The sequence below is a fragment of the Cetorhinus maximus genome, chromosome 12, assembly GCF_964194155.1.
Source record: "Cetorhinus maximus chromosome 12, sCetMax3.hap1.1, whole genome shotgun sequence".
Taxonomy (NCBI): domain Eukaryota; kingdom Metazoa; phylum Chordata; class Chondrichthyes; order Lamniformes; family Cetorhinidae; genus Cetorhinus; species Cetorhinus maximus.
The window spans coordinates 185,254-206,531 of record NC_135890.1 but is presented as its reverse complement, the minus strand read 5'-3'; the positions used below and the strand labels follow the sequence as shown (position 1 = coordinate 206,531).

General features: G+C 43.8%; 1 protein-coding gene and 1 non-coding gene across 2 annotated transcripts in view; both read left to right on the top strand.

Moving 5' to 3' along the window:
- Nucleotides 1-21,278, top strand: part of pcloa (piccolo presynaptic cytomatrix protein a) — a 755,467-nt gene that overhangs the window by 577,352 nt on the left and 156,837 nt on the right. The window contains exons 16-17 of the mRNA XM_078553074.1: nt 945-971; nt 20,887-20,980. Of these exons, the coding sequence (XP_078409200.1) occupies nt 945-971; nt 20,887-20,980 (121 nt within the window). The remainder of the gene's footprint in view (nt 1-944; nt 972-20,886; nt 20,981-21,278) is intronic.
- On the top strand, nt 3,939-4,042 carry LOC144688154 (U6 spliceosomal RNA). The gene has a single exon (XR_013578356.1). It is a non-coding gene; the product is annotated as a U6 spliceosomal RNA (small nuclear RNA).

Here is a 21,278-nt window from a genome sequence, read left to right as displayed (position 1 = left end):
CGCCTGCCAATTACGCCAACCCGAAGATTGCATGAGCGCCGAAAAATTGGCATGAGTCAAGGGCCTTAAGTGGCCCTTTAATTAATGGCGGGCGTGCAGCAGAGAACATCGCACACCCGCCCAATGAAATATCGCGATGGTGCGCAGTGACGCTGGGATACTTGCCCGACATCACCACGCATCGTTTTACACGCGGACGTGTGGGGCCCGGCCTTGCACACCAATGGGAAAATTCTGCCCATTAACTCTGTTTCTCTCTCTGCAAATGCTGCCAGGCTGCTGAGTTTTACCAGCACTTTCTATTTTTTATTTCATAAAATAATTTAATCTAATATCTATCAACATTATTACATATTTTACAAGTGAAAAGTCCATTTGCAATCTAAAACGAACAAAAACTTAAATATTTTCCCGAACATCTAACTATTTAAGGAAACGTGGATATTTGTTTTGATTAGTGAAATTCCACAATATGGGCCATGAAGTGAGGGTGAGACTGGACAATGTTCTCACTCTCACTCCTTCTGATAAAGCAGTGTAGAGTCAGAAATGCATTCTCTAGAATCTCACTCAGGCCAATATGGAGGGAAGAAATAAAAACGTTCCTATATTAATTCTACTAAAAACATAATTAAAAATGCTGATTTTGTTTTTGCTCTTGTCCTGTTTCATTACATAAATATTAATTTTAATTAGTGTTCAGGGTTTTGCTTAATCCAAGGGAGAAGGCTGGTAACTCTCTGTTTCATGTTACATTAGCAGTTTGTTTTCCTGTTCTAATCCAAGTAGCTATTTCTTCTCCCCTCCCCTTCCTACGTTTTTAATATGAATTATTTCACATGCTCAGCTTTACTCTCTATCTCATGCTGATTTGTCTTTGCCTTTGTGCATTCTCTTTATTTTCTATTTCTTCTGCTCTCCCCTCAACCTTTGGGCGTTTTCAGCCAAGTTATGGTTGTCCAGAATGCAAGGTAGTGTTTGCTTTTTCCTTCTGCTTGTAATTTCTGCTGAGCAGACTTTTGTGCAAGTTATACTAACAAAGCCTGGGCGGACTGACTTTAGAGCTGATTATCTTTGCACATTTGTATCAGGCTCTGTGGCATAACAAGCATCATTCGCTTTACTAACCAATAACTTTCTTGATAATTGCTTAAAAATAAGAATGCACTCTAAAGTTAGTCACTTCCTGAGCACAATCTGACTCTGTTTCAGGATAGTTAGAAAATATTCAGCTTCTGTGGTAATGATGCAATGCAATAATGCACTTCCAATTTTTGACCTTAGTTACCCATATTTTATGCTACCTCAGGTTTTGGCCTGTGGGAGAGACACATGGAAATATACACCTGGCTATAAACATAAATCCATGAAAACATGCTTATTTCAGTCAAACCAGACCGCAACCGAGCCTCCATCAGATCACAGTGCCTTCAGGTTTTTGTAAATTGGCAAATATGGAGAAATTTTGAACATAAATAAAATAATGCTCAGAGCAGTAATTATATTGTCAACATACCATTGTGTCTTCGATGTTATGATGTATTCTTAAATGAAGAATTCCATTTAGAAACCTTGCAAGCTGGCTGTACCTGAAAATATAGCATTGTTTCCTTTTGAATAGCTGAACATTCTCAGAGGCTACATTACCATGAGTCAGCATACAATTTGGGTAATTAACAAAGGATAAAAATGGAACCTTTTCTACCTACCTGATGTATATATATATATATGTATATATATATATAAAGTTATCAAATGTGCATGTGCAGTACACACCAGATGAAATCTGACAATTCATTTTGACTTTATACCCCCTTAGTTCTGAATTTTGTACAGCTGAGATGTACAAACTAAAGCCCATGGGTCAAATTTACTTCCCCAATCTTGCAAGTCTATTTACAAAATATTGCAAACGGTGTTTTTTTATGTTGTGTGCCTGGGGATTTGGAAAAGGCTATTCTTAGTACTGTAATCTAATTGATGACTACATGCTAAAGCAGAACCCAAAGGTTTGCTAACACCCCATGTTGTGATATTTGTATTGGTCTGTGGGCTTCTACTGTGGCCCACAAAGACAGAAAAGCTTCACTACTCCTTCTGTAAGGCGTGCGGGACAATAGCAGATGAGTCAACGTTTGAAATTATAGGACCACTAATGTGTGGGGAGCATTTGTTTGCTTTTCTAGTAGCAGGTTATAAATTGAGCACTTCCTGTCCAAATTGTAAACATCCTCTTATCATTGGATATGCACATGACCTCCATATATATATATATATATATATAAAAATACATATGCATAACAATGTCAGCTTTTGTGTTGTGTGTACTGTGAACCCAAATTTAAAAACTGAGCCAAAACCAGGCAGATCAATGTGGTGAGATTAATGAAAGACTAAGTATTTGAATTTTATTTTCTTGTACAGTGTAATCTTAAACATATTGCTTAACAAAATATCACATCTTGATTCCAAACTCCTCCATTTTCATTTGTTGTTTATGTTTAATAAAAAAGTGGAAACTATTGTCACCCAACTCTTCTAAAATGAAAACTGCAGCTCCGTTTATAAAGTGCATGACAAGAGAGCTGGTTAACAAGTTTTTGGGGTGGATTTTGTCTTGCATGAGTGTAAAATTGGTGACAGAGATTCAGAAGCTCATTTTACACCTTTTGATTTTCAAAATCAGGCTGCTGACTCCCTGTCAACTATTTACAACATTGTGAAAATCAAAATCGACACTTTCTTGACAAATGTTTCAGTTTATCAAACATTCTCTGCATGCTGGGAAAATAAAGCAACCAGATATAGGAGGTGTTGACTCTGGAAACTCCTAGTTAAGAAATTCTGTTCCATTTTCTTGGCTTGCCTATTTCCTAATGGTCAAATTATAACCGAGCTTTGCCTTTAGGTAAAACTAACTCAGATTGTGTAGCCCTGTGCAATTTACTATTTATTCTGTGAAACACAATTCCAAATTTCTCAAATAGTAATTTACTACCAGTTAATCCACTTGAGTTAGAAAATTAAGTGCATCGAATTAAGATTTGCTGCTCCCATATACCTGTGTTGACCAATCATATTCCAGTTTATCTACACTTGATGCATGGTAATAAGTATCAAGTTCCTCCTTATCAGATATTTGGGACATGATTTTGCCTTTTGGGTTGGGGTGGGTGTCCCAAACCTACAGGGTTGGGGTGGGGGTCCCAAACCTACACTGCCAATTTGTAGCCAATGAGTGGGCTCTCCATCCAACCAAGGACAGAGGACAGGCTCTGGAAATTGGAGAGCCAGTAGGAGACCATCTAGTATGGATGGTCATGAACAAAGAGCATGGAGTGACCATTAAAGAGTGTGGGGGATAGACGGGCTAACATTAAAGAGCGAGGGAAGAGAGAGAAGCGAGACCATTAAAGAGCATGGAGAGAGAGACAGGGAAATGAGATTCCATTAAAAGCGCAGAGAGAGAGAGTCGAGAGGCAATTAAAGGGTGCAGAGAGCGCGGAGAAAGAGACAAAAGTACCTTAAAGAACGTGGAGAGAGAGTTGAGAAATCATTAAAGAGTGCAGAGAGAGAAACGAAAGTCAATTAAGGAGCATGGAGAGGGAGACAAGAGTCCATTAAAGAGTGCGGAGAGAGAGACAAGAGTCAATTTAGGAGTGCAGAGAGAGAGACAACAGTACATTAAAGAGCGCGGAGAGAGAGACGAGAGTTGATTAAAGAGTGCAGAGAGCGCAGAGAGAGAGATGGGAGCCCATTAAAGAGTGCAGAGAGAGACGAGAGACTGGTAAAGAGCACGGAAAGAGTGGCGAAAGTCCATTAAAGAGCGCGCAGGGAGAGACGAGATTCCATTAAAGAGCACGGAGAGAGAGACAAGAGAGCATTAAAGGGCATGGAGAGAGAGATAGAGAGAGATGAGAAGCCATTAAAGAGCTCACTTTGGCAGCACATATACTAAAAAAAAATTGGAACGATATAGAGAAGATTAGCATGGCCCCTGCGCTAGGATGACATGCAAATTCGTGAAATATTGAGTGTCCTGCAGTCAGCATCATGGTGAAGCAGTCTGGGAAGAGTGTCCTGCAGTCAGCATCATGGTGAAGCAGTCTGGGAAGGGTGTCCTGCAGTCTGCATCGCGGTGAAGCAGTCTGGGAAGAGTGGCCCGCAGTCTTCAACGCTGTGAAGCAGTCTGGGAAGAGTGTCCTGCGATTTGCATCGCGGTGAAGCAGTCTGGGAAGAGTGTCCCACAATTTGCATCGCGGTGAAGCAGTCTGGGAAGAGCGCCCTGCAGTCAGCATCGCGGTGAAACAGTCTGGGAAGAGCATCCTGCAGTCAGCATCGCGGTGAAGCAGTCTGGGAAGAGCGTCCTGCAGTCAGCATCGCGGTGAAGCAGTCCAGGAAGAGCATCCTGCAGTCAGCATCGCGGTGAAGCAGTCTGGGAAGAGCGTCCTGCAGTCAGCATCGCGGTGAAGCAGTCCAGGAAGAGCATCCTGCAGTCAGCATCGCGGTGAAGCAGTCTGGGAAGAGCGTCCTGCAGTCAGCATCGTGGTGAAGCAGTCCGGGAAGAGCATCCTGCAGTCAGCATCGCGGTGAAGCAGTCTGGGAAGAGCGTCCTGCAGTCAGCATCGCGGTGAAGCAGTCCGGGAAGAGCATCCTGCAGTCAGCATCGCGGTGAAGCAGTCTGGGAAGAGTGTCCTGCAGTCAGCATCGCGGTGAAGCAGTCTGGGAAGAGTGTCCTGCAGTCAATTCCTGTTGTAAATAACAAGAGTGACATCACAAGACAGTGTGAGAGATGGGCAGAGAGATCAGTAACAGCGCGAGTGTGGAGAAACTTCAAAAAGTGATGTCGGCACAAAGGTGAGAGCTGATTGGTGAGTAGTGGGTAAATGTTTTTCTCCAGTTTTTTCTCCTGTTTAAAATAGATTAAACTAAGGAAAGGTAAGGTTTCTAGTTTTTATTTAAAGTACATAAAAAATTTAACTTTTTTTTACTGTATTTAACTTAACGTAAGATTTTTTTTTAACTAGAGGCATGGCAGGCCAGCTCAGTCACGTGTTATGTACCGCCTGCAACATGTGGGAAGTCCTAGACGCTCCTTGTGCTCTGACTGACCACGTGTGCAGGAAGTGTCACCAGCTGCAGCTACTTGAGCTCTGAGTTTCGGTGCTTGAGCAGCAGCTGGAGACACTGAGGTGCATCCGTGAGGATGAGAGTTTTGTGGATAGCACGTTTTTAGACATGGTCACCCCACAGCTTACGGAAGTGCAGACAGAGAGGGAATAGGTGACCATCAGTCAGAAGAAAGGTGTCAGGCAGGTAGTCAGGAAATCCCCAGGGTGCATCTCGCTCAAGAACCATTTCTCTGTGTTTGAAAATGGTGAGAGTGACGGTTCCTCTGGGGAGTGCAGCCACACTCATGGCGCTGTGAGTGGCTCAGCTGCATAGCTGGGTGGGGGGAGTTGAGAGTGGGGAGGAAAGAGGGGAAGAGCAATAGTGGTAGGAGACTCAATAGTAAGGGGAACAGACAGGCGTTCCTGTGGCTGTAGACGAGACTCCAGGATGGTGTGTTGCCTCCCTGGTGCCAGGGTCAAGGATGTCACTGAATGGCTGCAGGGCAATTCTAAAGGGGGAGGGCAAACAGACAGAGACATGGTACATACTGGTATCAACGACATAGGTAGAAAGAGGGATAAGGTCCTGCCAGCAGAATTTAAGGAGCTAAAAAGCAGATTAATAAACAGGACCTCAAAGGTAGTAATCTCTGGATTACTTCCGGTGCCACGCGCTAGTGAGTATAGAAATAGGAGGTTAGTCCAGATGAATGTGTAGCTGGAGAGATGGTGCAGGAGGGAGGGCTTTAGATTTCTGGAACATTGGGATTGTTTCTGGGGCGGTGGGACCTGTACAAGGCCGACGGGTTGTACCTGAACCGGAATGGGACCAATATCATTGCGGGGAGGTTTGCTACTGCTGTTGGGGAAGGTTTAAACTAACTTGGCAGGGGGATGGGATCCTGAAAGGAGGTTCAGCAGGGGGAGATGCACAGCCAAAATTAGAAGAGAGAGCAAGTGAGTCTGGAAGGCTTAGAAATTTTAGGCCAGTTAAGGCACAAGGGAGTTTGGCAAGGTTGGATGGTATTTATTTTAATGCAAGGAGTCTGACAAATAAGGCAGATGAGTTGAGGGCACAAATTGACACATGGCAGCATGATGTCATTGCAGTCACAGAGACATGGTTGAGAGAGGGGCAGGATTGGCAGCTCAATATTCCAGTATATAGGGTCTTCAGGCGAGACAGGGAAGGAGGTAAAAGAGGAGGGGGTATCACAATATTGATCAAAGAATCAATTACAGCAGTAAGGAGGGATGACATCTGAGAAGACTCCTCAAATGAGACCATATGGGTAGAACTTAAAAACAAAAAAAGGAGCACTCGCGTTGCTGGGAGTGGATTATAGGCCTCAAAACAGTCAGAGAGAAATAGAAGAGCAGATATGTAGGCAAATTTCAGAGAAGTGTAAATATAATAGGGTAGTAATAGCGGGGGATTTCAACTTCATAGAATTACAGAATCACACACTGCAGAAGGGGCCCTTCGGCCCATCGAGCCTGTACTGACATGTGAGATACACCTGACCTACCTACCTAATCCCATTTACCAGCACTTGGCCCATAGCCTTGAATGTTATGACGTGCCAAGTGCTCATCCAGATACTTTTTAAAGGATGTGAGGCAACCCGTCTCCACCACCCTCCCAGGCAGCGCATTCCAGACCATCACCAACCTCTAGGTAAAAAGGTTTTTCCTCACATCCCCCCTAAACATCCTGCCCCTCACCTTGAACTTGTGTCCCCTCGTGACTGACCCTTCAACTAAGGGGAACAGCTGCTCCCTATCCACCCTGTCCATGACCCTCATAATCTTGTACACCTCGACCAGGTCGCCCCTCAGCCTTCTTGCTCCAACGAAAACAACTCAAGTCTATCCAACCTCTCTTCATAACTTAAATGTTTCATCCCAGGCAACATCCTGGTGAATCTCCTCTGCACCCCCTCCAGTGCAATCACATCCTTCCTATAATGTGGCGACCAGAACTGCACACAGTACTCCAGCTGTGGCCACACCAAGGTTCTATACAACTCCAACATGATCTCCCTACTTTTGTAATCTGTGCCTCGATTGATAAAGGCAAGTGTCCCATATGCCTTTTTCACCACCTCACTAACATGCCCCTCTGCCTTCAGAGATCTATGGACACACACGCCAAGGTCCCTTTGTACCTCAGAACTTCCTAGTGTCATGCCATTCATTGAATACTTCCTTGTCAAATTACTCCTTCCAAAGTGTATCACCTCACACTTTTTAGGGTTAAATTCCATCTGCCCATTTGACCATCCCGTCTATATCTTCCTGTAGCCCAAGACACTCAACCTCACTGTTAACCACCCGGCCAATCTTTGTCTCATCCACAAATTTATTAATCCGTCCCCCCACATAGTCATCTATGTTGTTTAAATAAATGACAAATAATAGGGGACCCAGCACAGATCCCTGTGGTAGCCACTGGACATGGGCTTCCAGTCACTAAAGCATCCTTCTGTCATCACCCTGTGTCTCCTACAACTAAGCTAATTTTGAATCCACCTTATCAAATGATCCTGTCCCGATGTGCATTTGCCTTCTTTATAAGTCTCCCATGTGGGACCTTGTCAAAGGCTTTGCTGAAATCCATATAAACTATATCAACTGCACTACCCTCATCTACACACCTGGTCACCTCCTCAAAAAATTCAATCAAATTAGTTAGGCATGACCTCCCTCTGACAAAGCCATGCTGACTATCCCTGATCAAACCTTGCCTCTCCACGTGTTGATAGATTCTCTCCTTCAGAATTTTCTCCAATAGTTTCCCTACCACTGACATGAGACTCACTGGCCTGTAGTTCCCTGGCTTATCTCTACAACCCTTCTTAAATAGCGGAACTACATTGGCTGTTCTCCAGTCCTCTGGCACCTCCCCCGTGGCCAGAGAGGAATTAAAAATTTGGGTCAGAGCCCCTGCGATTTCCTCCCTTGCCTCCTTAACCGTCTGGGACACAAATCATCCAGACCTGAAGATTTGTCCACTTTTAAACCTGCCAACACCTCCAATACCTTGTCACTCTCGATATCAATTTGCTTAAGAACCTCGCAGTTGCTCTCCCCGAGTTTGATACCTTCATCCTCATTCTCTTGGGTGAAGACGGATGTGAAGTATTCGTTCAACACTCTAGCGATGTCCTCTGGCTCCACCCATAGGTTGCCTGCTTGGTCCCTTATGGGCCTTACTCTTTCCCTGGTTATCCTCTTCCCATTGATATAGTTATTGAATATCTTGGGATTTTCCCTACTTTTACCAGCCAGAGCTTTTTCATATCCCCTCTTTGCTCTCCGAATTGCTTTCTTAAGCTCCACCCTGCACTGTCTGTACTCCACTAATGCCTCTGCTGATTTGCTTCCCTTGTACCTGCTAAAAGCCTCTCTTTTCCTTCTCATCGTAACCTGAATATCTCTGGTCATCCATGGTTCTCTGGGCTTGTTACTGCTTCCTATCACCCTAGAGGGAACATGTTGAGTCTGTACCCTCCCCATTTCCTTTTTGAACACCCCCCACTGTTCCTCTGTAGATTTCCCCACAAGTAGCTGTTCCCAGTCTACCGTGGCCAGATCCTGCCTTATTTTACTAAAATCCACTCTCCCCCAATCCAAAACACTTTTTTGCAACTTGTCTATTTCTTTGCCCATAACAAACTTAATCTGTACCATGTTGTGGTCGCTATCACTAAAATGCTCCCCCACCACCACCTCAGCCACCTGTCCGGCTTCATTCCCCAGAATTAGGTCCAGCACTGCACCGTCCCTTGTTGGACCCTCTACATATTGACCTAAAAAGTTCTCCTGTACACATTTCAAGAAATCCACTCCATCCAAGCCCTTAACACTATGTCTATCCCAATTAATGTTGGCAAAGTTGAAATCACCTAATATAATTACCCTATTGTTAATGTTTTTACACACCTCCACAAACTGTGCATATATTTGCTCCTCAATTTCCCACTGACTATCTGGGGGTCTATGATAAACACTTAACAATGTGGTTGCCCCTTTTTTATTCCTAAGCTCTACCCACAAAGCTTCATTCGATACAAAAATAAAAATACCTGGAAAAACTCAGCAAGTCTGACAGCATCTGCGGAGAGGAACACAGTTAACGTTTCGAGTCCGTATGACTCTTCAACAGAACTAAGGAAAAATAGAAAAGAGGTGAACTATAAGCTGGTTTAAGGGGGGGTGGAACAAGTAGAGCTGGATAGAGGGCCAGTGATAGGTGGAGATAGCCAAAAGATGTCATAGACAAAAGGACAAAGAGGTGTTAAAGGTGGTGATATTATCTAAGGAATGTGATAATAGGTGACTCTAAGGGCAGAAAGCAGGACGAGCAAGGGACAGATAGCCCTAGTGGGGGTGGGGTGGGGGGAAGGGATTGAAATAGGCTAAAAGGCAGAGATAAAACAATGGATGGAAATACATTTAAAAATAATGGAAATAGGTGGGAAAAGAAAAATCTATATAAATTATTGGAAAAAAAGGGGGATTGGAAAGGGGGTGGGGATGGAGGAGAGAGTTCATGATCTAAAGTTGTTGAACTCAATATTCAGTCCGGAAGGCTGTAAAGTGCCTAGTCGGAAGATGAGGTGCTGTTCCTCCAGTTTGCATTGAGCTTCACTGGAACATTGCAGCAGGCCAAGGATGCCCCCTCCAAGATATCATCTCTCCTTACTGCAGTAACTGACTCCTTAACTAACAATGCAACGCCTCCTCCTCTTTTACCCCCTCCCCTGTCTTGCCTGAAGATTCTATATCCTGGAATGTTGAGCTGCCAATCCTGCCCTTCCCTCAACCACGCCTCAGTGATGGCTACTATATCACAATTCCACGTGTCAATCCTCACCCTTAACTCATCCGTTTTACCTGTAATACTCCTGGCATTAAAGTAGAGGCCATCCAGCCTTGCCTTACTCCCTTGAAACTTAATACAGCTGTACTCCCTCTGACTTGATTGTTTTACTGTATTATGATGTGTCCCTATTCTGCTAACATTCTGTGTCCCCTCCCACTGCCGAATTAGTTTAAACTCCTCCCAACAGCACTAGCAAACCCACCCGCAAGGATGTTAGTCCCGCTCTGGTTCAGATGTAGACCATCCCACTTCTACAGGTCCCACTTTCCCCAGAAACGGTCCCAGTGATCCAGGAATCTAAAACCCTCCCTCCTGCACCAACTCTTCAGCCACGTATTCATCTGTGCTATTCTCCTATTTCTGAGCTCGCTAGCATGTGGCACTGGGAGTAATCCAGGGATTACAACCCGAGAGGTCTTGCTTTTTAGTCTACTGCCTAACTCCCTAAATTCTTGATGCAAGACCTCATCCCTCTTTCTACCTATGTCATTGGTAACAACATGTACCATGACCTCTGCCTTATCACCCTCCCCCTTCAGGATGCCCTGCAGCCGTTCAGTGACATCCCGGACCCTGGCACCAGGGAGGCAACATACCATCCTGGAGTCACGTTGACGGCCACAGTAGCACCTATCTGTTCCCCTGATTATAGAATCCCCCATTACTATTGCTCTTCCTCCCCTCCGGTACAGACAGGCTGCTTGTGGTGCCAGAAGCTTGGCTCTGTCCGCACTCCCTGGAGGAACCAGCACCCTCATCAGCCTCCAAAATGGAATACCAATTTGCGAGCGGGACCCAGGGGACTCCTGAACTACCTGCCTGTTTCTCTTGGACTGCCTGGTGGTCACCCATTCCCTTCCTTCCTCAAGTCCCTTCAGCTGCGGTGTGACCACCTCTCTAAATGTGCTATCCACGATGTTCTCAGACAGCTCCACAGTGTCCCCAGCCGCCGTTCCAGCTCTGAAACCTGAGTTTCCAGGAGCTGCAGCTGGACACACTTCCTGCACACATGCTGGTCCTGGGCACTGGAAATGTTCCCGGCTTCCCACATGGAGCACGAGGAGCACACCACAGCTTTGAGCTCTCCTGCCATGACTTATCCCTTTAAATTATACCTTTTAAATCAATTACTCAAGGGTCCTTCTTTCCTAATCCTCGTTACTACAGAATATACAAACTATAAACCACAATAAGACCTTAAACTATAAGCGATAAAAGTAGTAAATACTTACCCGACCTTACTCACTACTCACCAGTCATTTCTCTCCCTTGTAGCCTCTACTGCTGCAGCAGGGCAAGAGCACTCTCTGAAGATTTAAGATGTTGCATAGCAAAGAAAAAATGCAAAGAGCACCTCTTCCCCTCTGCACTGAATTCCCACTGTGCACCAAATTACCAATACCCACACTCACTCTGGCTGTGTTTCATCCAGGATGAGCTCTCTCCCCTGTTTATGTGCAAGCGAAACTTCCCCAACAGTAATTGGGTTAGTCATAGTGTGATAGGTTTAGAGGGAATGGAATTCTTAAAATGCATCCAGGAGAGCTTTTTAAGCCAGTACATAGAAAGACCTACAAAGGAGGGGGCGGTCCTGGGCTTAATTTTAGGAAATGAAGCTGGGCATTTGGTAGAGGTATCAGTGGGGGAGCATTTTGCAGATAGTGATCATAACTCCGTTAGATTCAAGTTTGATATGGAAAAGGACAAAGATGGGCCAGAAATCAGAGTTATAATTTGGGGGAAGGCCGATTTTAATAAGATCAGATATGATTTGACCAGAGTGGACTGGGAGCAGCTACTTTTAGCTAAATCTGCATCAGAGCAGTGGGACTCATTCATGAGGGAAATAGGGAGAGTACAGGGCCAACATATTCCAGTAAAGATAAAGGGTGGGACCAACAAATCCAGGGAACCCTGGATGCCAAGGGATATACAGGATTGGATAAAGAGAAAAAGGGGGGCTTATGGCAGATGCTGAGGGCTCAAAACAGTGGAAGCCCTAGAAGAGTGTAGAATGTGTAGGGGGGAACTTAAAAAGGAAATTAGGAGAACAAAAAGGGGGCATGAAAAAAAACATTGGCAGGTAAAATAAAGGAAAAACCATAGTTATTTTACAAGTACATTAAGAGTAAGAGGATAACTAGGGAAAGAGTCGAGCCCATTAAGGCCATGGTGGTAATTTGTGTGTGGAGCCGGAAGATGTAGGTAGGGTTCTAAATGAATACTTTGTGTCAGTGTTCACAAATGAGAGGGACGACGTGGGTCTGGAAATCAGGCAGAAGGGCTGTGATATAATTAAAGAAATTAGCATAGAAAGGGAGGAGATTCTAAGTGGTCTGGCTGGCTTAAAAGTAGATAAATCTCCAGGCCCGGATGAAATGTATCCCAGGCTGTTGAGTGAGGCAAGGGAGGAGATAGCAGGGGCACTGGCAATAATTTTCAATACCTCTCTGGCCACAGGAGAGGTGCCAGAGGACTGGAGGACGGCCAATGTGATACCATTATTCAAGAAGGGAGGAAGAGATAAACCATGGATCTACAGGCCAGTCAGTCTAACTTCAGTGGTGGGGAAACTATTGGAAGAAATTCTGAGGGACAGAATTAATCAACACTTGGAGAAGCAGGGATTAATCAAGGACAGTCTGTATGGTTATGTTTAGGGGAGGTCATGTTTGACCAATTTGATTGAATTTTTCAAAGAGGTGACTTTGTGTGTAGATGAGGGCAATGCATTTGACGTAGTCTACTTGGGCTTCAGCAAGGCTTTTGATGAGGTCCCACAAGGGTTGTAGAGATAAGCCAGGGAACTACAGACCAGTGAGCCTCACGTCAGTAGTAGGGAAACTATTGGAGAAAATTCTGAAGGAGAGAATATATCAACACTAGGAGAGGCAAGGTTTGATCAGGGATAGTCAGCATGGCTTTGTCAGAGGGAGGTCATGCCTAAAAAATTTGATTGAATTTTTTGAGGAGGTGACCAGGTGTGTAGATGAGGGTAGTGCAGTTGACATAGTTTATATGGATTTCAGCAAAGCCTTTGACAATTTCCCACATGGGAGACTTCTAAAGAAGGCAAATGCACATGGGATACAGGGTAATTTGATAAGGTAGATTCAGAATTGGCTTAGTTGTAGGAGACAGAGGGTGAAGACAGAAGGATGCTTTAGTGACTGGAAGCCAGTGTTCAGTGGCATACCACAGGGATCTGTACTGGGTCCCCTATTATTCGTCATTTATATAAACGACATAGATGACTATGTGGAGGGTAGGATTAGTAAGTTTGCGGATGAGACAAAGATTGGCCGGGTGGTTAACAGTGAGGTTGAGTGTCTTGGGCTACAGGAAGATATAGACGGGATGGTCAAATGGCAGATAAGTGGCAGATGGAATTTAACCCTAAAAAGTGTGAGGTGATACACTTTGGAAGGAAAAAAGTGTTCAATGAACGGCATGACACTAGGAAGTTCTGAGGAACAAAGGGACCTTGGCATGTGTGTCCATAGATCTCTGAAGGCGGAGGGGCATGTTAGTGGGGTGGTGAAAAAGGCATTTGGGACACTTGCCTTTATAATCGAGGCACAGATTACAAAAGTAGGGAGGTCATGTTGGAGTTGTATAGAATCTTGATGAGGCCACAGCTGGAGTACTGTCTGCAGTTCTGGTCAACACATTATAGGAAGGATGTGATTGCACTGGAGGGAGTGCAGAGGAGATTCACCAGGATGTTGCCTGGGATTAAATATTTAAGTTATGAAGAGAGGTTGGATAGACTTGGGTGGTTTTCGTTGGAGCAGAGAAGACTGAGGGGCAACCTGATCGAGGTGTACAAGATTATAAGGGGCATGGACAGGGTGGATAGGGAACAGCCTTTGTTCCCCTCAGTTGAAGGGTCAGTCATGAGGGGACACAAGTTCAAGGTGAGGGGCAGGATGTTTAGGGGGAATGTGAGGAAAAACTTTTTTACCCAGAGGGTGGTGACAGTCTGGAATGCGCTTCCTGGGAGGGTGGTGGAGGCGGGTTGCCTCACATCCTTTAAAAAGTACCCAGATGAGCACTTGGCATGTCATAACATTCAAGGCTATGGGCCAAGTGCTGGTAAATGGGATTAGGTAGGTAGGCCAGGTGTTTCTCACGTGTCGGTGCAGACTCGATGGGCTGAAGGGCATCTTCTGCACTGTGTGATTCTGTGATTCTGTGAAAGTAAGAGCCCATGGGATCCAGGGCAATTTGGCAAATTGGCTCCAGAATTGGCTGAGTAGCTGGAAGCAGAGGGTGATGGTCGAGAGGTCTTTTTGTGACAGGATGCCTGTGTCCAGTGGAGTTCCACAGAGATTGGTGTTGGGTCCATTGCTGTTTGTGGTGTATATAAACAATTTAAACTTGAATATAGGAGGGCTGATCAGTAAGTTCGTGGAAGACACGAAAATTGGTGGGGTGGTAAATAGTGAGGAGGATAGCGTTAGATTACAGGAGGATATAGACGGGCTGGTCAGATGGGCTGATCAGTGGCAAATGGAATTTAATCCGGATAAGTGTGAGGTGATGCGCTTGGGCAGGACAAACAAGGCACGGGAATACACGATGAATGGGACGACCCTGGGAAGTACGGAGGCTGAGAGGGACCTTGGTGTACATGTCCACCGGTCCCTTAAGGTAGCGGGACAGGTAGATAAGGTGGTTAAGAAGGCATATGCGATACTTGACTTTATTAGCCAAGCATAGAATATAAGAGCAGGAAGGTTATACTGGAACTGTATAAAATGCTGGTTAGGCCACAGCTAGAGTATTGCGTGCAGTTCTGGAATCCGCATTATAGGAAGGATGTGATTGCACTAGAGAGAGTGCAGAGGAAATTTACCAGGATGTTGCCTGGACTGGAGAGTTTTAGTTATGAGAAGAGATTGGTTAGACTGGGGTTATTTTCCCTGGAGCAGAGGAGATTGAGGGGAGACATGATTGATGTGTATAAAATTATGAGGGGCATAGATAGGGTAGACAGGAAGGAGCTTTTCCCCTTGGTGGAGGGATCAATAACCAGGTGGCATAGATTTAAGGTAAGGGGAAGGAGGTTTAGAGGGGATGTGAGGAAGAATTTTTTCACCCAGAGGGTGGTGGGAATCTGGAACTCACTGCCTGAAAGGGCGGTAGAGGCAGAAACCCCCATAACATTTAAGAAGTATTTGGATGTGCACTTGCGATGCCATGGCATACAAGGCTATGGGCCTAGTGCTGGAAAATGGGATTAGAATAGTTAGGTACTTGTTTCACCGTTGCAGACTCGATGGGCCGAAGGGCCTTTTTCTGTGCTGTAGACCTCTAGGACTATGACTCGATGACTATGACTATGAGCGCAGAAAGAGAGACGAGAGGCCATTAAAGGGCACGGAGAGAGGGAGATGAGAGTCCGTTAAAGAATGAGGAGAGACAGACGAAAGACCATGACAGAGCGCGGAGAGAGAGATGGGAAGCCATTAAAGAGCACAGAGAGAGTTACAAAAGACAATTAAAGAGCACAGAGAGAGAGACGAGGATCCATTAAACAGTACGGAGAGAGAGAGAAGAAAGATCAATAAAGACTGCGGAGAGAGAGATGAGAGTCCATTAAAGAGCATGGAGAGAAAGAGAGAGGTGAGAATCCATTAAAGAGTGCGAAGAGGGAGAGACGAGGGACCATTAAAGAGCATGGAGAGTGAGACAAAAGTCCATTTAAGAGTGTGGAGAGAGAGAGAGATGAAAGTCTATTAAATAGCGCAGAGACAAAGATGAGAGACCATTAAAGCGTGCAGAGAGAGAGAGACAAGAGCCCATTAAAGAGCATGGAGAGAGAGAGACGAAAGGCCATTAAAGCACACGGAGAGGGAAATGAAAGACCATTAAGAGCACAGAGAGAGAGAGAGATCAAAGTCCATTAAAGAACGTGGAGAATGAGACGAGAGTCCATTAAAGCATGCGGAGAGAGAGACGATAGCCCATTAAAAAACCTGGAGAGAGAGATGAGAGAGCATTAAAGAGCATAGAGAGAGAGAGAGACAAGAGTCCGTTAAAGAGCAGTGAGAGAGACGAAAGTCCATTAAAGAGTACGGAGAGAGAGATGAGACTCAATTAAGGAGCACAGAGAGGAAGGTGAGAGTCCATTAAAGAGCGTGGAGAGAGAGACGAAAGTTCATTATAGAGCGTGGAGAGACAGACGAGAGGACATTAAAGAATGCGGAGGGAGAGATGAAAGACCATTAAAGAGCACGGAGAGAGCGAGAGAGACACGAGACTATTAAAGAGCATGGCGAGAGAGAAAAGAGTCCATTAAAAAGCATGGAGAGAGAGAGACGAGCACATTAATGAGATTGGAGAGAGAAATGAGAGAGCATTAAAGAGTGCAGAGAGAGAGACGAGGAACCATTAAAGAGTGCGGAGGGAGAGAGACGAGATTGCATTAAAGCACATGGAGAGAGAGAGACCAGAGTCCATTAAAGAGTGAGAAGAAAGAGGTGAGAGTTCATTAAAGAGTTTGGAGAGGGAGATAAAAATCCATTAAAGAGCGCGGAGAGAGAGAGACACGAGAAGGCATTAAAGAGCGTGGAGAGAGGGACAAGAGAGCATTAAAGAGCATGGAAAGAGAGATGAGAGAGCATTAAAGCTTGCGGAGAGAGACGAAAGAGCATTAAAGACCATAGAGAGAGAGATCAAAGTCCATTAAAGAATGTGGAGAATGAAAGGAGATTCCATTAAAGAGCTCAGAGAGAGAGGCGAAAGTCCATTAAAGAGTGCAGAGAGAGAGAGACGAGGGTCCATTAAAGAGCGCGGAGAAAGAGGCGAAAGTTCATTAAAGATCGCGGAGGGAGAGACAAGAGGCCATTAAGGAGCACGGAGAGACAGACGAGAGGACATTAAAGAGTGTGGAGAGAGAGACAAAATTTCATTAACGAGCGTAGCAAGAGACTAGAGTCCATTAAAAAGCACAGAGAGAGATGATAGAGTATTAAAGAGCGCAGAAAGAGAGACGAAAGACCATTAAAGAGCACGGAGAGGGAGACGAGAGATGAGAGCCCATTAAAGAGCATGGAGAAAGAGACGAGAGAGCATTAAAGAGCATGGAGAGAGAGACAAAATTTCATTAACGAGCACAGAAAGAGATGAGAGTCTATTAAAGAGTGCAGAGACAGAAACAAGAGAGCATTAAAGAGCGCGGAGAGAGAGATGAAACACCATTAAAGAGCGCGGAGAGGGAGACAAGAGAGCATGAAAGAGCGCAGAGAAAGAGATGAGAGTCCATTAAAGAGCATGGAGAGAGAGAGACAAGAGTCCATTAAAGAGTGCAGAGACGGAAATGAGACACCATTAAAGAGCGCGGAGAGGGAGACAAAATTTCATTAACAAGCTCAGCGAGAGAGACAAGAGTCCATTAAAGAGTGCAGAGAGAAAGACAAGAGAGCATTAGAGTGCGGAGAGAGAGATGAAAGACCATTAAAGAGTGCGGAGAGGGAGACGAGAGAGCATTAAAGAGCGCGGAGGGAGAGATGAAAGTATATTAAGTAGCGTGGAGAGAGAGACGAAATTTCATTAACGAGCGCAGTGTGAGAGGCAAGAATCCATTAAAAACGTGGAGAGAGAGGGAGAGACGAGAGTCCATTAAAAACATGGAGAGAGAGATTAATGTCCATTAAAGAGCATAGAGAGAGTGACGAGAGAGCATTAAAGATCACGGAGTGAGAGACAAGAGTCTATTAAAGAACGTGGAGAGAGAGACGAAATTTCACTGACAAGTGCAGCGAGAAAGACGAGAGTCCATTAAAGATGTGGAGAGAGAGACTAATGTCCATTAAAGAGCATAGAGAGAGTGACGAGAGAGCATAAAAGAGCAGGGAGAGAGACGAGAGAGCATTCAGAGCATAGAGAGAGAATTGACAGAGGGTTAAAGGGCATGGAGAGAGAGAGAGAGATGACAGGACATTAAAGAGTTTGGAGAGAGAGTTGAGAGTGCATTAAAGAGCGCGGAGAGAGAGAGAGACGAGAGACCATTAAAGAGTGTGGAGAGAGAGATGAGAGAGCATTAAAGAGTGCAGAGAAAGAGACGAGAGACAAGAGTCCATTAAAGAGCATGGAGAGAGAGAAACGAGACCCCATTAAAGACCACAGAGAGAGAGATGAGAAAGCATTATAGAGCACGGAGAGAGAGATGAGAGTCCATTATAGAGCGTGGAGAGAGGAGAAACCATTAAAGAGTGTGGAGAGCGAGGCGAGAGGCCATTAAAGAGCGCGGAGAAAGAGAGATGAGAGATCATTAAAGACGGCAGAGAGAGAGACACACAAGAGACCTTAACAGAGGTGGCTGCAGAGATAGTGGACACATTGGTTGTAATCTTCCAAAATTCCCCAGATTCTGGAAAGGTCCCAGTGGATTAGAAAACCCCAAATGTAACACCACTGTTCAAGAAAGGAGGGAGACAGAACAGAGGAAACTATAGGCCAGTTTGTCCATTAGCTGTTATTGGGAAAATGCTGGAAACAATTATTACGAAAGTGTTAGCAGGGCAAAGCAGAGTCAACATGGTTTTGTGAACAGGAAATCCTTTTTGGAAAAGATTATTTGAGTTCCTAGAGGATGTAACAAGCAGGGTTCACAAAGGGGAACCAGTAGATGTAGTGTATTTGCATTTCCAAAAGGCATTCGATAAGGTGTCACATAAAAGATTACTATACAAGATAAGAGCTCATGCTGTTGGGGGTGATATATCAGCATGAATAGTAGATTAGGTAACTAACAGGACACAGCGAGTCAGAATAAATGGGTCATTTTCAACTTGGCAAACTGTAACTAGTGGAGTGCCCCAGGGTTCCGCACTAGGGCCTCAACTATTTACAATTCATATTAATTACTTTGATGAATGCACTGACTGTATTCTAGCCAAATTTCAAAGATTGGCTGGGTCATTGAATGTATTCAAGGCTGACTTGTACAGATTTTTGATCTACAAGTAGTCAAGGCTTCTTGAGGACAGGCAGGAAAGTGAAGTCGAGGCCACAATCCGATCAGCCATGATCTTATTGAATGGTGGAGCAGGCTCGAGGGGCCAAATGCCTACTCCAACTCCTATTTCTTATGAACAGATGCTCTCTCGATCACTGATGACGTGGTTGTCAACTCACCTATTTTCCTCGTTCCAGTTAGCTCTCATGGGTAAAATTCAAGCCACTGTCACACATCTTGTAGGTCCAGATGGTGTAAAGTGGTCACTGATTCTTAGTGTAGAGAATAGAAGGAAATGCAAATATCAATATAATATTACATGGGTTTAAACTTATTTGTTACAAATGTGAAATCAAATTCTAATAAATATTTTAGCAGAGATCGAATTACCAAAGCATTAATTAACGAGGTTGGAAATGAATGCAGGCCAAGAACTTGGATATTGATGCTAACAGTTTGCGTTCATCAATCTTTCAGCAGATATACTTTGAAACAGTAATATTTTTGGCAAGGGTAAGAATTTATTTGGTACTAAAATATTGAGCTCTCTGCATTCTCAGTTTTTAACAGAAATGCTTAAGGAAAATCGAAATAACTTGGGTTAATCATTGCAGAATTTTAAATCGAGAAATTATTTATTAAGTGATTGAACAGTAAATTTTAAAATAATTCCAAGACAAGTACAATACATGTTACTATTTCTGGATGGATGTTTGAAGTGAAAAATGTCAGTAGAGATCTCATTCTATTCCATATATAGATGGCACCAGATGTATGGTTGCATTCTCATTGGTTAAGCAAAATTCAAGCCTGTTCCTTTCATATCGATGATCTTTGTGAGAGATGGAAGAGACTAAAACAAGATTTGCTGAGGCTGTGTACAGTGATTACCATGCATCACTTTCCCATCCAAAACATTGATATACAAGGCCTTCACTTACAGAGTGAGAGATTTTTACTAAGCCAGGTGCTAAAGGGCTCACATGGGCAACATGATTAAATTACCCTTTAATTTCACAAACTGCTTCTGGGAAAATGTTACCAGCACCTTGTCTCTGATGATCAGACATATATGTTCTGTCACCCAAAATGTACAGCCTTAGGACAGCAATGTACTAAACCAATTGGTTCCATTTAAGCCACAGTATATCTGCATTGGTATTTTAATTTAATTGTCATAACATAATAACAGACAGGAATTTTATCTGCAATATTTAGTTGAAAGCTTTTGCAAGCTATAAGCAGTGCAAAGTGTTTGAACTGAGGGATTCTTATACATATTCTTATTACGTAAGCCTAAAGAGAAACAAAATAACTTAACAATTGAAAATCCGCTGTTCCGTGAGCAAGCTTTACACAGAAACTAACTTAATACATCCTAATCAACCCGAGTTCTGTACAGAAAGGAATCATATCTCTTACGTGGAACTTAAACAGAATTGCCTATGTGTAAGGTCATGTTGCCCATTAAGGCAATTGCATATTTTCCATGCAACTCAAATTTATATTTGTATAGTAGGGGGTAAATGCACAGGCATGTTATACTGTGCTTCAACCAAGTTTCACATGGCAGTGCCCACTACAATAACAACTTCTATCCATGTCACCTTAAATGTAGGAAAATACCTATGGTGCCATACTAGGACTTAAACACAAGCGATAGGGATTTAAACACTAGCAATAGTGTAAAAAGCCTTTTATCTCATCCATTTTATTTAGGGTTGCTCTTTAAGTAAAATAAGTGCCTACTTTGAAATTTTGGGTAAGCAAAATCTAAGAAATAAACTGCTCTCAGATTTTCTCAAAAAAACTGAAATTGCAGACATGTATATCTTATTTCCATGACCACTTTTGTCTTTAAATAAAATATATCCAATTCATAGCCTCTGATTGATTTAATAATGCATTGTGTCTTATAACAGTGTAGAGAACAAGCGCAGAACTAAGCATGTGCAGAAGAGCAACAACCCAGAATGGAATCAAACTGTAATTTACAAAAGCATCTCAATGGAGCAGGTAATACTTGAATATGATTCCTTTGGACAAATAAGATGCAGCAGGAAAATGACCAACTCTTTGGAATAGTGCAACACCAAAATTAGCAGAATAAATTGTGGAAAGAATTGAAATGTGTAACAGCTCATAGAAATCTGCACAAGCCATCTAGAGCCTTGTTTGCTGGTTTATTATTACTGCATGAGTTGAATATGGTGAAAGGGAATTATTGAATCTGGAAACTGGAGCTGGTATACAGTTGCATGCCTGATCTTTTCAATGACATTTCTCATCACATTCTGCTACAATTATTTTCACC